The 17,507-nt window shown below is 41.7% G+C and overlaps 1 protein-coding gene across 2 annotated transcripts in view; it reads left to right on the top strand.

Annotated features, from left to right (window-relative positions):
- Positions 1 to 17,330, top strand: part of prickle2a (prickle homolog 2a) — a 43,602-nt gene extending 26,272 nt beyond the window's left edge. Inside the window, exons 2-9 of one of the 2 annotated variants that reach the window (XM_070968835.1) lie at positions 2,051 to 2,235; positions 10,941 to 11,054; positions 11,181 to 11,318; positions 11,769 to 11,972; positions 12,978 to 13,164; positions 13,819 to 13,973; positions 14,254 to 15,034; positions 15,124 to 17,330. In XM_070968835.1, coding sequence (XP_070824936.1) covers positions 2,104 to 2,235; positions 10,941 to 11,054; positions 11,181 to 11,318; positions 11,769 to 11,972; positions 12,978 to 13,164; positions 13,819 to 13,973; positions 14,254 to 15,034; positions 15,124 to 16,079 — 2,667 coding nt within the window. In that variant the 5' untranslated portion in view covers positions 2,051 to 2,103 and the 3' untranslated portion in view covers positions 16,080 to 17,330. The remainder of the gene's footprint in view (positions 1 to 2,050; positions 2,236 to 10,940; positions 11,055 to 11,180; positions 11,319 to 11,768; positions 11,973 to 12,977; positions 13,165 to 13,818; positions 13,974 to 14,253; positions 15,035 to 15,123) is intronic. The other variant, XM_070968836.1, reaches the window with a different exon arrangement.
- The last annotated feature ends 177 nt before the right edge of the window (positions 17,331 to 17,507 follow it).

The raw sequence follows: 17,507 nt of genomic DNA, 5'->3' as shown, positions 1-17,507 counted from the left end.
TCTGTGATTTCTGCACGGGAAATGGTGTTGCTCTCTGAAACTGCCCAAAAAGACCCGTCTCATGATTTTGGAGAAATCATTTTGGATCAGAAATGTCAGCGTTTGTTCACACTTTCTCACCGACCATCATGCAGTGTCAGTGAATTGCTATGACCTTGATCCATGACCTTCAGATAAAGAAAATACATCTCATCTGATGTCTCAGTTTTCTGTGCTGGCATGTTTACACCCATCAGATTGTTCTTTCTGATTACATGACAACAACCTCAGTAATCACTCTGGGTTTTTCAAATTAGGATCTGACATTGTTAGAAAACCATGTTCGTTTCCTTCCACTTTCCACTAATTGACTCTAATATCTTTCCACTCATCAGCTTTCAAAATAACAAGCCATGAGATGTAAACACAACTCACTGGATATTCCAGTTGCATGTACAATGAGTTGCATTTCATTTTCATACGGAGGCGATACCTCGTCCTGTTAATTATTCATGTGTCAGTAATGTGTGCAGCTGTTCCCCTCTCAGACAGAAAGAGGGAGGAGAAGATTGAATTGATCTCTATCTATATTTTCAAGTAAAGAAGTGAATGCAGATTGCATAGTACAGATCTGGACCACTAATACTTTGGCTCTAGGGATGGAAATGTTGGTCTGTCACTCCTGACTACTATTGGATGGATTGATTGTCATGAATTTGGTTCATGCATTGATGGTCCCCAGAGGGTCATTTCTAATGAATTTGGTGATCCTCTGACTTTTCCCTTTTTGTTTTTGGTGACAACTATTGCATGGATTGTAATGACAACTTGTACACATTCATGATGCCCAGAGGATGAATCCTAATAACGTAAGTGGTTTTCCTGTAGCATCACCAATATGTCAGCTTTTTTACTTATCCAGTGAAATATTTCAACATTTACCCAACGGATCTGCACCAATTTTTGTACAGACATTCATGGCTCCCAGAAGATTTATCTATTTGTTGTTGGTCATTTCCTGACTTTTTCTCTAGTGCCACCTGCAGGTTTTGTGAGAAATGTCAAGACAGCAATTCACTTCTGATCAAAATGAAAGTATTCGTGAAGTAATCATCTAGTCAATCAAAATTAAATTAAGTGGCAACAATTTTGATAATCAGTTAATCATTAAGTATTTTCATAGCAAAAATACCAAAAATTCACTTACTCTTACTCAAATGTAAATCTTTGAATACCTTTGGATTCTAGACTGTTGGTTACACAAAATGAATAACAATTCATTGAGTAATCCAGAAAATACTCTGCATTCATAATACTTCTTATGATACAACATTCACATCAGCCTTAGCCGCTTTGTATATAAGGCTACTTTGGAAATGCTAATTTAAGACACATGTTAGCATGCTGATGTTAATATTAAGCTCAAAGTTGCACTGTGTCCCAGTAAAACCATGAAAACTAGACCACCACATTCTTATCAAAAAAAAGAAAAGAAAAGAGAAAAAAAAGAGAAAGAAACAAAAATGGATAAAACATACAATGCTTAAGAAAAGAAAGAAGACAACAACAACAACAACAACAACAAAAAACCCTGAGCTGCTTAGTCTGGAAGAGAGACGTCCCTCCTCTCCAGCCTCCCTTAAATATCAGCCAGGGCCACCCACTAATCACCATAACCAGGAGCACCACCTTAACCAGGAGCACCTGGGAGAGGAGAAAAAGGAAAACAGGGGAGAAAGAACACATGGGAGGGCGCATAACGACATACAGTACTTTGAATTGATTTTACAGATCTGGACTAGTGATGTTTTTTTCCTGTGAATATGTGAGAGCGAGACAGAAAAACACGGCTCATAAAATCCATTTTTCTATAGCTCTGGAGCACCTGATGTTTACCACTGCAGAATCTAAATCTGCGAGCTCCACAGATAGCCTGGAATACTAATAAGATGAAGACTTTGCCATGTCCCATTTTTGCTCCCGCTGCTCAATCTCTTACTCTCTTTTTTTATTATTATTTGAATCTTCCTTTCTGCCTCCTTCCTCACTTTCGTGTCTGTCTCCTCTACAGGAATACCTGTGTCCACTGAAGCGGTTTGTGCAGAGGAGCATGTAGTGACAGCCATGTCTCTGGAGATGGAAAAGACCATCACCAAGCTGATGTACGACTTACAGAGGAACTCCACCTCTGATGATGACTCTGGATGCGCACTGGAGGAATACGTCTGGGTCCCACCCGGCCTCAGTCCTGAGCAGGTACGCGAGCTCAACAACGCTGCCTTTCAAGTCACAGAGATCCACCTTGCTCTCCCTTTTCACATTCCTCATAAGTGCTTCATTAGCTAACACTTATTTTTGTCCTGCATAGCCAGACTGTATCAAATTGAACCGGATCGGAGAATTTAATTAATTGGACAATCAAGTGACTTTTCCCTGATAATCCTTAGATGGAAAAATCACTGATCTGAAAACAAGACAGTGGATTGTTATTGTTTTAAATCCCCTTCATGTTGTTTTAGTCCTTTGGGATTGGAGGAGGGGAGGAGAGAAGGGCAGGGATGACATACAAATCACTGAGACTTTGCTGTCAGGCATTTCATGGAAGAATAATTGTAAGGACGTTTTTTAAGCTGTCAGTGTTCAAGCTGTGTAAGAACCACATTCACAGACTGGCAGAACGACAAGCAGAACCAAAATCATGAAAAGGAACCACAGACTCATTAGCAGATTACTGTGGCTGAAGAGCAGATGTGAAGCAATGAATGAATTAAGTAAATCTTGCCTGGATTGCTCTGTTATCAAAATAGCTATAATAGATGAATCTATAATTTATATATGCTAGTGTATAAGGTTTTGTTTATCCATTTGGAGTCCCATTTCACACAGAGCAATAAGCAGTTTCCCTGATCACATCAAGCAGGTGATTATTACATTTTTATTTTATTTTTTTTACAAATATGAGAGAAATATGTTACTTTTGAACGGATAACATATCGACATTTTTCATTTTAATGGTGTTGTTGGTATGCTGAGCCTCAATTTGTTCAGTATTTTAATGTATCCTTATGAATTTAAACCCTGAGGAATGGAAGTAATTTGCGTCGGTGAATGTTTAGATGAATCTAATTGAACGTGTGTGGCAATGTGTTTGTGTATCCAGGTTTCACAATTCCCTGTTTGCACTCATTTGCAGTTTAAATGCCTTTTAATTGCATGCATGACCAAGCTAATGTAATCAGTTGTGCTCACCCAGACGAAGATATTTCCTCATCTTTGTTTATTATTGTCCGATGTTTTAGTCAGTTCTGACATATGATAAACAGTTCTGCACAACTATACTGTCTGTAAACAAACAAACTGCCTTTATTTAGTAAGGGCAGCACTCTGATGCCTCCTCGGCCTCTGTTAACCGGTGACAGGCTGGGCTGATAACAGTCATTTTCTCCAGTCAGCCATCTTGACAGGATGCTGAAAGAAGCTGCAGCCTCTCTCATCCAACAGGGGGTGCAGGCCATTGTAGCTGCCTGTTGCTTTTTTTTTTAATGCACTAATGATTTTTAAGCCTGTCACTTCAGGTTTCTCTCCACACTGCGTCATTAATATGACTCGCATTTTAATAAACATTTCACGTCGTATAGTTCATTTAGCTGTCAGAACTCAAAAAAACCCACTTTTGACTAAATTTTCTGTGACAATAAGGTTAATTTGTGTGAGGATTGCCTTGTTGAAATGATTGACTGCCCAAGTTTCGGACAAAATGCTCCAGACTGTGGCACCCGTGGTTGAACTGTCTACTGCTGATCATCTCTGACACAATTTCCCAGCAGATATTAATTATATTTATAAGAGATTATCTAAATAATTCATTGCAAAACAACATTTAAAGGCATATTTTTCCTTTTAGCCTGGTGGAAAACTACAGTATCTAATGCCTATAAAAGTTATTTGAAGATCTTGAGAATACAGAATGAGATGACACGGACCTTCCCATTAGTTGAGAGACAGCTGAAAATATTAGTTAATTAATCATTTGGTGTATCAACATTAAATTAAGCGGCGACACTTTTGATAAGCAATTTGTCATTAAATCAAAAAATATCAAAAATTCACTTGTTCCAGCTTCTCAAATGTGAATATTTGCCGGTTTTCTTAGATTTCTATGATACTAAATGAATACCTTTGGATTTTGGACTGTTGGTTGAACAAAATGAGCAATATGAAGACGTTGCCTTCAGTGTTGGGAAACTACAATGGGCAGATCACCAGATCAAAAACAATTCATTGATTAATTGGGAAAATAATCTGCAAATCATACAATCCTTAGTTGCAGCCCTGTATAAGTTTCCCATGTTTGAGCTCAAAATACAGTAGAGCTATTCAGGAAAGCAGTGTTTTTGGCCCAACGATGAAAAAAAAGCAAGAGTGAATATTCAGTCATACACTTGTAGTCCTTTAAGCTTACCTGTTTCCTATAGTTCATAGCTCTCTCCATTCGCAGCGACACATTCTGGAGAAAAAGGTCCTCACCTCAAATTACTCTAACTTGCAAAACAGACATAAGCCTCAGTGTCACCCTCCACAGTGCAGAAAAAAAACTAGTGGGTGGGTTATAGAGAATCTGAGGGGCAGCACTCAGAGACGCATTGCGTTTCCATCTCACTCTCCACCCCACTGATTATGTAAATTGGAACACAAAAACTTCAGCAAAATAGATCTTTACACTGCACTGAACACTCGACCACTCTGTCAAAGCTTGTTTTTCTGAAAATCAGAGACAGTGACAAGATTGCTTTCTGTCCTTTAAGTGTTTACTCCTCAATTCAAGGCTTTCTCTATTTCACCCGCTAACATGCAAATACAAAGGGAGGTTCAGGTCACAGTTACAACGTCCTACTGCATCATGAATTCCAATTGCAATAGCAGTATGGGTAACTGAGATTTCCTTTAAGTGCTGTGAATATTAGCCTTTGAAAATTTAAAGAACCTGATCCTGTTCAAGGTTATATCTGCAACGGCAGCACAGAGCTCATTGTGCTATGCACTTTGAGTCCCAGACACTAATTTTCAAGGGCAGCTATGATGGAGGGCAAAACAAAAACAAATTTTTCTGGCATGAAGACCATGATGAATTCATTTGAAAGTAATTTCAGCTTCGTTAAGGTGGGTTTGTCACCATGAATTAATGAAACACCTTTAATTCAGCATGATGGACTCATAATGACACAGTTACGAGCTGTAAAACTAAACAGATACTTGCATATGAATGTAGGCAAGGGACAAGATATATCATGTTTGAGAGTGCTTCGGTTGTGTGCAGGTAAACAGTCCATGTGGAGAGCAAAAGAGGCGAAACTGGTGCTGGTGGATTCAGAGGTGGCTCTGTATCATACTCAAAGTGGCTATAATCACTATTTTTATATCATCAGTGGATCACGTATAGTCCTCCAGTGGCTCGACTACCAGCATCACTGCAGAGAAAGGAGCTCTTCCATTGGCAGAAATAAAACTGCGTAATTCAAGTTCCTAACTTGGCAACTAAAGCAACTCAAACTGAAAGAGCAATGAGCAGGTACAAGAATTAAAAAAAAGGAGAGTCACGTTATGGAGCTAGAAATGTGAAAAGAAGCCAATGCAAACCTGCACAGGTAAAAATGGTGATAGGATGGACGACAGGCCCTCATCTGCTACACTCAGCTCCCGATGAAAAGTGGTGATTGAGGTGGTAGCTGAAGGCATGTGGGACCTTAAATCAAGAATGAAAAAAGAATTGTCGCAGGTCAAAGCCAAAGCTAGCCACATAGAGAAGGTGGGCAAACGTCGGGGAGAAATGGAGAGGAACATGGCTGAGTAGAAGAAGTGGGACATTGGGCTCAGAGGCACTCCAGGCCAAAATCACTGACTCTGAAGGATGCTCTCGACACAACAATATACAGATTTACAGAATCCCAGAAAATGCAGCAGGCTGTGGCAATTCAGTCATGATTCAGTCACAACAAGGGGACATTACAGGCCCGTGTCAGGAGAAGAGTTTGGGAATTGAAAGACCTCGCGGAGCATTGTCCCCACAGCCACCTCAGCTCAATGGAGGTTCGGTTCATACAGTTCAATGTTAAGGAGAAAATTTTTCTTGCTGCTTGGAAGAAAAACATCTACATTCAAGACAGATAAGTGTTTTTGGTCTTTGATTTTTGCCAAGAACGTACAGCAGAGGATGAAGGAATACACTCCTAAGGAAAAGAGGAATCAGACATGGTCACATATAGCAGCGCTAAGGAAGCCGCAGCAGATTAAAGAAAGTGAGGCTTCACTGTAGGACCAATACCTGTGAGCAGATCCAAGGACATTACCTTGGAAACCATAAAAAAAAGTGTACAGTGGGATGCAATGAGTCAGGAAAGCATATGATAACCAGAAAAACATATATGAGAAGCTTTTCAGAGGCCAGACAGAGAGGATGTTGCCATGGAAGAGCATACCGGCTCTTCATGACACAAAATTGATCTACCTTTATGATAGCATATTCGTACGAAGAGCCTGAGTCTAGTAAAGACTAATGTTGTCTTCTCTGGCCTCTCCGGGATTTCATCAATACAGGAATGCAGTAAATATATACGTATAGTGGCTAATGAACAGGCAGTATCATAACATACAATCATTGAATGTTAATGGTATAAACCATTGAAAGGAGCATTGCTAAGTTAAGACAAGAGAAAATCACCTTTGCTTTCTAGAAGGATCTGTCTGATGTGAAACACAAGAAGCTGGAGAACATGGTCATTTTTCTCTTCAGAACATGGAAGAGGGGTTGCAATATTAATTTCAAATTGTGTTTGCTTTGAAATTGTCTCAGAACACAAAGACAAAGAGGGTAGATTTGTTTCAGCAATGGGCAAACCAGGGCATAAAGAAGTCACCCTGTGTAACCTACATGCTCCTCCCATGCAGTGCAGGCAGTGATATCACCCTCTTCAATATAATTCTGAATCCCAGAGACACAACTAACAGAGTGACTGATTGATGACAGTATCTATACAAAGATATATTATTTACTTGAGAACTGACTGCTCTGGGTTTAGTAACAATTGTCTTAAAGGGAAAGTTTGCAAGATTGGACAGAGGCACCTTTCTGATCACTCCGGATTAAATCTGAAATTAAATTGAGATGGAAGGCCAAACACTACTTTGTGGAGGTTGAACTCAGGCTTACTGGACCATAATGAATACGATTAAAGCCAAAAAGCAGCACGAAAGAACCCTGAGAGAGCTCACAACATTAATGAAGATCTTCTTCTATATTGAGCAAAGGGGGAGATGAACTAAATTCTTAGTGAGGAAATTGAGAAGAAGCATAGATTCATGCAGCAAAGGGGCTATGAAGCAGGATCCAAAGTATCCAATTATGGAGACTTATGAAAAGAGAAGTGGAAAATATAGCGCACAAAATTAGGGACCCTTTAATAAAAAGATAACTACTAAACTGCTAGGAATCTATAATCTATCTCTGCTTTTGAAACATACTGTAGATCATTATAGCCAGATGAGGCAGACTGACTAACAATTAAAATATTCCTGGCCTCATTAGACCTCTCTTCCATGTTTGAAGATCAAAAGGAAAAACTACTATCTGAGCTTTCAATACAGGAAATTGATGCAGTAGTGTAATTTCAGGCCTCAGTACAAACAAATGCACAGATTGTGATGGATTCCCTCCAGAATGTTGTAATGAGAGAGCCACTGCTCTCCTTCACAGAAAGTCTGTGAAGGGTGGAGCCCTCGCACCATCATGGACGGAGGCCTCTCTGTCAGTCACACCAGAGGAGCAATACGATAAAATGTACTGTAAGGGAAACAGACAGTGTGTTAAACACAGATTATAAACTGTTTCCGGCCATATTGGCTAAGAGAATGTGCCTTTCTTGATAGGTGAGTGTATGTTTACAAAAAACAATAAAGGTTATCAGTTTGAACATGAAATGTCTGATCTATGTACTGCATTCAGTTGAAAATAGGTTGAAAAATTTACATTGCATTCTGTTTTTAATCAGCAAGCCAAAATGGACATTCTTCCAGGATATACCTTAAACCTATTTACTTCCAGTCGAGGTGCCTCTTAAGCAGTTTAGGGAATAGGACGGGCACTTGTCTAGATTCATTTGGAATAAGCTGCTGGGGCTGGTATGGCTGTACCTATCGGCTCAGCAGAGGCCTCTTCTGTGTCGGCGTAACCCGGCCTGTGAGGGTAAATGGAAACACATTGAGCTATCTTCAATGGACATACCTATGTAGTCAGAAATGAACTGTCCCTGCAGAGTTAATGAAGAACTCCAGCTCCAAAATCAATGGCTTGTTTTGAAAATATGATTAAAAAATGATGAAGAGATTTCAGCTCCACAGAGAACTCAGACAGCTCAGCTGGCTGGCATACGATCCCAGCATCACAAGACAGACAACAGACCAATGAGGCATCACATCCTTTTTCTGGATAATAGCAAGCAGAAATCTTAATAATTTTGAGGGCTTATGTCCATTTTTTGAGCTAAGCAAAGGACTTCATCAGTACCTAAAAATAAGGATCCTCAAGAATAACTCAGATACTTATTGATACTTATAATAGACATCATAGGCACATTATACAAGGGCTTCACCCTGTTTACTTCCACTCCTTGTTTTGGAGACATTCCTGCAGGAAACATCTGATCCATTTCTTTGTTCCGCCCAAACAGAAACCTGCATTAGGTGGATCTCAGCATTCCCGCTGCAGGGAGTGTGGATCGGTTTCGGTAAACCACACACATATTTTTTGGTCTTGTCCATATACTAAGCCTTTTTTGAAAGGAGTGAGCCATTTAGTCTCAGAGATTCTGGGCCTGAAATCTGATTTCTCATCCTCCTTTTTGTACCTTGGAACTATTCCTTCAGTAAGAGCGACACATGTCCCTTGAAGATTTTTATGGCTTCAAGTAAAAGAAACAATTACAAACTGCTGGCTCCACAGGAACCCTGCCACCAGTGCCCTTTTTATCAACATAATCTACTCTATTTGCTCAATGTGGAAAATGACTTTCACTCTTCGACTCCAGAAGAGTGAAGAAGAACCCCATGTTTTATTGAAAACAGCACAAAGACAACATCAAATGCTGAAACTGAGAAGTTTCATTGTTTTTGAAAATTATATCCTCATTTAGAATTTGAGGGCAGCAACACCTTTCCAAAAAGTTGGGACAGGGTCACTACTCTGCTGCATCACCTCCTCTTTTAACACTCTGAAAGCATTTGGGAACAGAGGAGACCGACTGCTGTCATTTTGAAAGCAGAATGTTTTCCCATTCAAACATTTTCAATGGGTGACAAGTCAGGACTGCAGGCAGGCCAGTTTAGCAGCCGGACTCGTTTACTATGTTGCTGTGCTGTTGGACTATGTGCTGAATGTGTTTTGGCATTGTCTTGCTGAAATAAGCAAAGCCTTCCCTGAAAAAGATGTCTACTTGGCAGCATATGTTGCTCCAAAACCTGAATATATTGTTCAGCATTAATGGTGCCCTAACAAATGTGCAGGTTAGCCATGCCATGTGCACGAATGCACCCCCACACCATCACTGATGCTTACTTTTGAACTGTGCACTGATAACAAGCTGGATGGTCGCTCTCATTTCAGGTGTTGACTCTTCAAATCAAATCAAATCAAACTTTATTTATATAGCACTTTTCATACATAATAAAATGCAACACAAAGTGCTTCACAGGAGTTAAAAAACAATATAAATCAAAATAAAGCAACAATAAAAACCCATCCCTCCCACCCTCCATATGTACAAACACCCACCCTCAACTACATGCATACACACATGCACACGCGCATGACATTATGTAATGTAGACAATTACATGCCCAAATTCTTTGTAATTTTATGTTGAGGAACCTTATTCTTAAATTGTAGCATTATTTGCCAGCGCAGTCTGTCACAGTGTGGTGAAGCTTTCCCATCTTTACTTCAGAGAGACTCTCATGTGACTCACCTGTTGCCAGTTGACCTAATTAACTGTGAGATGTTCCACCAGGTGTTTTCTTTTAGCATTTCACAACTCTTCTAGTCTTTTGTTGACACCCTGCCAACTTGTTTGAAATATGTTGCTGGCATCAAATTCTAAATGAGGATAGAATTTTCAAAAAACAAATTTCTCAGTTTCTACATGTGATTTGTTGTCTTTGTGCAACTGTCAATTAAATATGGGGTTTCAATGTTTTGCAAATCATCACATTCTGTTTGCATTTACATTTTACACAGTACCCCAACTTTTTTGGAAACAGCGTTGGAGTTCTTTTTCTGGCAGGGTCCTTCTATCTGCATTATACCGTCAATGATCGCGCTGTAATATCCCACTTCATCTGTTCTATGTTCATACAAAAACAAAAATCTGTGTCTAAATTGTGCTGCTTGTTGATCGCTTGTTGTGATGAACCCACAGAGAATTACCACTGATATCTGCAGTTACCATCAGCTCTACGGAGCATTTGAGCGTCTTTCAGCTCACTGTTTTTATCCAGCAACAAGCACACTTTTCGTTCACTCTTACTGCTTTTATGAGCATCGTTTTGGCCTCAGCAGCTGTTTTCCCTGAGAAAGCTTTCATAAAATCAGTGTGCACCACTTGCCCAGCTGCCAAACAAAGTATTTAGCAGCTAAACAGACAGAAAGTCATCTCAGGATTGGTGGAGACAAAAAGCAGAGCTAAAAGAGTGAATATTGAGCTAACCTTAAATCATCATGTCAGTCAGGAACTTAAATTGAATCCTAATGTTCCTTTGTATCTGCTGGCTGTATGAACACCTGTTATAAAATGTCAGTGTTGTTTACAGCTTGTTTTTGCTTCCCCCTGCTGGCCAAAAAAATCAGCTAATGCAGGTGTAATGTTTGAAGACTGTAAGACAGCATCAGAACCGTATGTTTGATGTTGTTTCAGGTGCATCAGTATTATAACTCCTTACCAGAAGAGAAGGTCCCTTACATAAACAGCCCTGGAGAGAAATTTCGCATCAAACAACTGCTTCACCAGTTGCCACCACATGACAATGAGGTAAAACAGCTCGCCACATTTCTCATATATAGACATGGACACTTTATCTTTGTTGTTATGACTCCCAGTAGTAAGGCAGCACTCTGTTTTTCATGACAATGCCTAATGATGAACCATGTTGTTCAGGTGCGTTATTGCAACGCCTTGGATGAGGAGGAGAAACGAGAGCTTAAGCTCTTCAGTAACCAACGGAAGAAGGACAACTTGGGAAGAGGCAGTGTCCGTCCCTTCCCTCTCACCATCAATCAGGCCATTTGTGATAAGGTAAAATCAACTAGCCTTCCTTCTCTTTGCCCTCTTTTCCTTAATTTCCCTTGCTGAAGATATCAATATTCAAGGCTTCTTTCTAGCCTAAGAAATGAAATTTTCTATTCTATCTGTATAATTCAGTCCTTTTTTTTTTTTTTTACTATATTCATGATTGTGCTTGCCTGGGCTTCTTTTTGATGTTTCATCAGATAGATGAAACAGATAGAAAGTGTAAAACATTTTAATCTTGAAAAGATGATAGTTATTTCAAGTATGGTCTTCTCACTCTCACTCTCAACATCTTACAGTTTGTATCCATCTTTTTCTCTGCCTCTTCTCCCACCCCGACATTTCCTTTCCTGTCCTTCCTTTACCATTGCTTTCCTTCCCATTCCTCTCTTCTCCTCTCCCATTTTTTCCCCTTCTTTTCCTCTCCTCCCTTTTTTCTCCTCTGCTCCCCTGCAGTGTGGTGGTCAGATAAATGGTGGGGACATTGTGGTGTTTGCTGCGAGGGCAGGTCATGGAAAATGCTGGCACCCTTACTGCTTTGTCTGCAGCATGTGTGAGGAACTGTTGGTGGATCTCATCTACTTCTACCAGGATGGCAAGATCTACTGTGGTCGGCACCATGCCGAGAGGCTGAAACCCCGCTGCTGTGCCTGTGATGAGGTGCGCCTGTCTGGGCCTGCAGCCCTTTGGGTTGGAAATGGCTGAATGGTTCAGAGCTCAGACACTTGGATGTGGTTGAAACTAGTCTGGAGAGAAAAGATGTCTCAGTATTCTTGCCATGTCTCAGAAAGTCTGCTTGTTTTCTCACCGTAATGTGTGGCAAGCAGGCCTGAGGTAACGATAATAAAAACTCTGGCCACAGTGCTCTGCACTAATTGACATCGAGCAAGGTTTGTTTACTCAAAGTATATGAAAATTCAACAGTCCAGGTGCCCATTTTTATTCAACTGAGGGGGCATTTTCATTTGATTTCACAAATTGTTTTTCTTGAACTCGTGAATAGATCTGTGTGACTGGTATCACGATGGTGAGGTCAACACATGTTATACGATAACAATAATTTTGGATATATTTGACATTTGAAAATGATCAACATCTGGATTCAGTGTTATAAAGACATTCAGGAAGGAATCAGTTTTGCTGGATTAATTAGAACCCCAGTGTTTTTTTTTCTTGACATCTTGACATATCCTAGGGCAGTGGTTCCCAACCTGGGGTAACCCCTTGGGTGGGTTCCCAACCCTCTAGGGGTGGGGTTTTCTGTAACCTCTCTCTATAATTATCCAAAAGGAAAAATCTTTGGCGGAAATGCAAACAACCCACTGACATATGCAATGTGTGATGAGGGGTTGCAAGAAAATGTTACTTGTATTAAAATGGTCATGGGGCAATAAGGTTAAGGACCGCTGTCCTTGAGGAAATATAAAATATTATGAAAACAATAATGTGCCAAGGATGGAGCCCTGAGGGACCCCAAACATCATAGCTACACAAGATGAGCTTGCTTCTTTCAACAGCAACATTAAAAAACATCACTGTGTAAAACAAGATTAAAGCCTGTTAATTCATCACTCATTTTACATTGACTCATGACATCAGTTCAGTACTCTCACACAATCTCTGCAGAATATCTTTGCTGATTAATGTAACGTCTGGGTCACACAGATAATCTTTGCTGATGAATGCACTGAGGCAGAGGGCAGGCACTGGCACATGAAGCACTTCTGTTGCTACGAGTGCGAGACCACCCTCGGCGGCCAGCGCTACATAATGAAGGACGGACGGCCACACTGCTGCAACTGCTTTGAGTCCCTTTACGCAGAGTACTGTGATGCATGTGGAGAACACATAGGTATGTGTTTCCTGTGGGTTTTTTTTATTGTTGCTTTAATTCCTCTAATATATATGAACTGTTACCAAAACACATGGACATGCTTTTCTTGCACTAACATCATAGAAAACCTCTAACAGCAATTATTGTTAGTGTGGGTGTTATCATCTCTGTGAGCCTTGTGTGCCACAGCTGTGGAGAGGTGGAGTCAGTGCAGTGAGATGTGGATGGTTATTATCATCCCAAGCCCCAATAACAGTGAAAGAGTATGTTTCAGAGGTTGTATCCAGTTGGGAGCTGTGAAAGATGATTACTTCCTCCAGCTGGGGAGCAGGGTTGGTGAATTCCTGCTCTTACAAATCGTGACCATGTAAAGACATAGAATCACAACTGTTTTCGTGTAGGGGAAAAAAGCTGTGTTTATCCAATATTTTTAAATCCTTTTCATCACTTAGAGGCATATTTGACGAAAATTTGCTCAATCTACTTGGTATATGGCTAAAATCAGACTGTAGACTCTGTTCATTAGCAGTACAGACTTAATAGAAAAACATTTTTGCATTAGTGTAAGAGATGCTGCCATTACATTACCACCACCCCCACTGTTTTTACAAATATATTTGGTTCTGGTATTTCACATTATAAAATGAAGTTGTTTTTCCCATCTTAACAAAGGTATTGACCAAGGCCAGATGACGTATGATGGGCAGCACTGGCACGCAACTGAGGAATGTTTTTGCTGTGCCCGTTGCAAGCGCTCTCTCCTGGGCCGCCCATTCCTGCCAAAGCAGGGGCAGATCTTCTGCTCACGCTCCTGCAGTGCTGGGCAGGTGGGTACACACCATGTGTTTATTATACCTTATGTGTGCAATTATCCTGTGCAAATTTCCAGTTGTGAAAAATGTATAGTGTATATAGTTTTTTATTTATCACTCAATCAATTTCCAGAGTGGGATCAATGTTCATTTTATCTTAACCAAGAATATGATTGCAGTATAATTGATTTGTACATTTTTAAAAAAAGGGGACATTCCTTCACATATGCATAAATGTTTATTTACTCATTTGCTGTTCAATAACTGTATTTACTGTTTCATTTTAACCAATCAGGATCCAGATGAGTCCGACTCCTCAGACTCAGCCTTCCAAAGTGCCCGTTCCCGTGAATCCCGCCACAGCACTAAAATTGGAAAAAAGGAGCGGAGGAATGCTGAGGCCCGCCAGTCAGCTCCTCCACCGATGCCTGATCGTCTGTCTGCTGAAAGTGATCCCCTTTCTGTTCAGATGGACCGCTTAAGCCTCTCATCAAGCCAGACCCCGAGTAGGACACCTAACCGCACACCCAGCCGCACTCCAAGCCGTGCCCCGAGCCTTAACCAGGTGTGGATGAGCCGGGATGACCCCTACGTCCCTGCTACCTATGAGGGGCCCCAGCGGGAACCCTCCCCCACACCAACTCCTATACATCTGCTGGGTCAGTGTAATCTCAGGCAGGGCTACAACCCCAACGCAAACGCTCATCCTCCAGCTCAGAGCCCTGCAAACCCAGGGAAGAGGCCTGATTCCTGGGGAAAAGAGCAAGGCAATGCCAAGAGGACCCCAATGGCTGCTCTGAGGGGCCACTCCTTTAATGAAAACTGGACCCACCATGGCCAGGATGAGTTTAGGCCCAACAAGCTACGCACCCAGATGAGCTTCAATGAGATGTCTAGCCAGAACCAGGGCTTCTCTGACAAGAGGAGCATCAGCCTGCATGGATTCCAGAGAGACGGCAGACCCCCACTGACCAGGAGGAACCCGATCAATGCCATGAGCTTCAATGAGCCCCTCACTCCTCTAGAGCAGACTCCTCGTGGATCCATGGACTCCCTCACTATGTCCAATGCTACAGGTACACATATGAAGATGATACAGCATGATACAATGTGATATAATGCTAAGTGACATAAAAATGTGACTTATTGTGATTTATCATTTTAGCAGGTAACTCTCTGGATGGGGTCAGTAAGCGCCAGGAACATTTGTCCAGGTTCTCCATGCCTGACCTGAGTAAAGACTCAGGTGTGAATGTGTCTGAAAAGAGCAATATGGGCACCCTGAGCTCCTCAGTCCAGTTCCACAGCACAGAGTCGCTGTCCTCCTCTCGCCCCTACAACAACAACATGTACACTCCACTGAGAGTTGGCTACCCACTGCAGTACTGGGATGGCCCACAGCCACTGGGCTTCGACAGCAAAGGTCGTGTTGGCGTGATGGGCAGCAGTGGGAACCTGCGGATGGCTCCCATGAGTGACAGAATGCCCCGCCGACGCATCAGTGCACAGGAACCCTTGACACAGCAACAACAGCCACAACCAAGGCGCCGCAAACACCACCGTGGAAACCATGGTAATGGGCAGCACCGCAGTGGCCGTCACCACAAACGCTCTCGCCGCTCCCGCTCTGATAATGCCCTACACCTGGTGGCAGACCGGCCTGCTCAGATGGTAGAGCTGCCCTACCGTCGTGTACAGGAGGACTACGATCGCTTCCCTTCTGGTAATGCGGCTCGGGAGTTGTTTGGTCTGGAGCCGGGTGGGTACAGGCAGCAGCCCCACCGGCCCTGCCCCCGCACCACCTCTGATCTCACCCTGCAGAATGCTGGCTGGCAGCCTGTGGGGCTGGGTGGGCCATACTGGGGAGATGGCTACATGGAGGCTGCTGACCCCTGGTGCTCCAGCTGCTCCTCTTCCTCTGAGTCTGAGGGAGATGAAAGTTATTTCATGGGCGAACCAATCCCTCGGCCCGTGCAGCTTTGCTACATCAACAACGAGGAGCTGCGCCATCGCTACAGCCCCTCTGGGATAGCTGGCCATCACGGACCTCTGCACGGACCGATTCATGGCCAGCTGCACACCCGCCAAAGGAGGAAGAGCAAAAACTGCATAATTTCCTAGATTTAAAGCAAAGAGATGGTGAGGGGTGAGCAGGAGAGTGAAAGAGAGAGAGAGAGAGAGAGAGAGAGAGAGAGAGAGAGAGAAAGAGAGAGAGAAAGAGGTAAGAGAGAGGTAAGGAGACGGTTAAAGCAATGGAGAGGTGGAACAGAGGGAGTGGGAAGATGAGAGTGAGACAGTTGACAGTGCAAGTGAGTAGTGTGTGTGTGTGTGTGTGTGTGTGTGTGTGTGTGTGTGTGTGTGTGTGTGTGTGTGTGTGTGTGTGTGTGTGTGTGTGTGTGTGTGCATGGACGTGTTGGGGTTTGAATAGAGAAAAGGCCTATTTTTTGTACTTGTGAGCTTACACAACTCCACACCGGGTAGTGTTTGTGTACACCTACACAGAATGATCTAATCATAAGAGGAAGCTCAGCTGGCTTACACAACAGAAATGTTTACAATGATAGCGATCAGCTCCTCTGATGGTACCAGGAAGCACTGATGAATTTGACTACTAAATATACTGTGGTCAAGATAAATACAGTAACATGATGTATGTGTGTGTATCCATGTTACTGAGAGATTGAACAATTCCTTCACAGTTTAAAAAGGGAAGAAAAACTAGTCAAACTGCAGTGATCCGACTGTTCATGTCGCAGCTCAGTGATCCAAGCCCTGGGCAGTAAAACTTATTCTATGTGGACAAACCCGAAATTGTGTTGGGATAGTGAAAGTTACGTGCTAGATTCCAAGCTATGTCATTGTTTACCTCAGTGGAATCCAAATGCTGCTGGAATATAGTGTTGCCTCACTAGCCCTGTTATCACCTTGTACAGTCTGTTGAACTTTGTGCTCTACATAGCCGGCTCTCCATGCTTTACCAAGGACAGAGCGCCGGACAGCCTCTGCTCCTTGACCATTCAGGCACAGTAACGTCAGGTATGGTCCCGTTTTATCTTCTGCAACATGCTTTGTTTTTTGAGAGTTACCTATAGATGATTAAGGATAAGAATAATAATAATGCCAACAATAATAATAATAATGCAAACAATAATTATGATGATATTAAAGAACAATACCTGTTAAATGTATATATAGTAATACACTTAATAAAGTAATGGATGTAGTAATGTAAATGTTATGTACATATGGTCTTAAATATTTATATATTTTGTAACTAAAGAATCATTATTTGTATAACATGATGTAGAGATAGGGAGACTTGCATGTTAATTTGTTGTTGTTGTCTCATACTGAAAATAAAGTGTACTTCAATGAACAACAAGGAAGTTGTATTTTTAAGTTGTACTGAGTTTCTGGTTGGTTGTAACTCAAACCCATACTTCATACTATTTCTAAGCAGGTTTTGGATACATAGTGTGTTAACACTGAGCAAGTGACCACAAGAAAGTAACTCCAAAAACTCACCTTACCTTACTTATCACAGCAGGG

The sequence above is a fragment of the Chaetodon trifascialis genome, chromosome 8 (assembly GCF_039877785.1).
Source record: "Chaetodon trifascialis isolate fChaTrf1 chromosome 8, fChaTrf1.hap1, whole genome shotgun sequence".
In the NCBI taxonomy this organism is placed as follows: Eukaryota; Metazoa; Chordata; class Actinopteri; order Chaetodontiformes; family Chaetodontidae; genus Chaetodon; species Chaetodon trifascialis.
The sequence above is the reverse complement of the archived record's forward strand: the minus strand, read 5'-3'. Positions and strand labels throughout refer to the sequence as shown.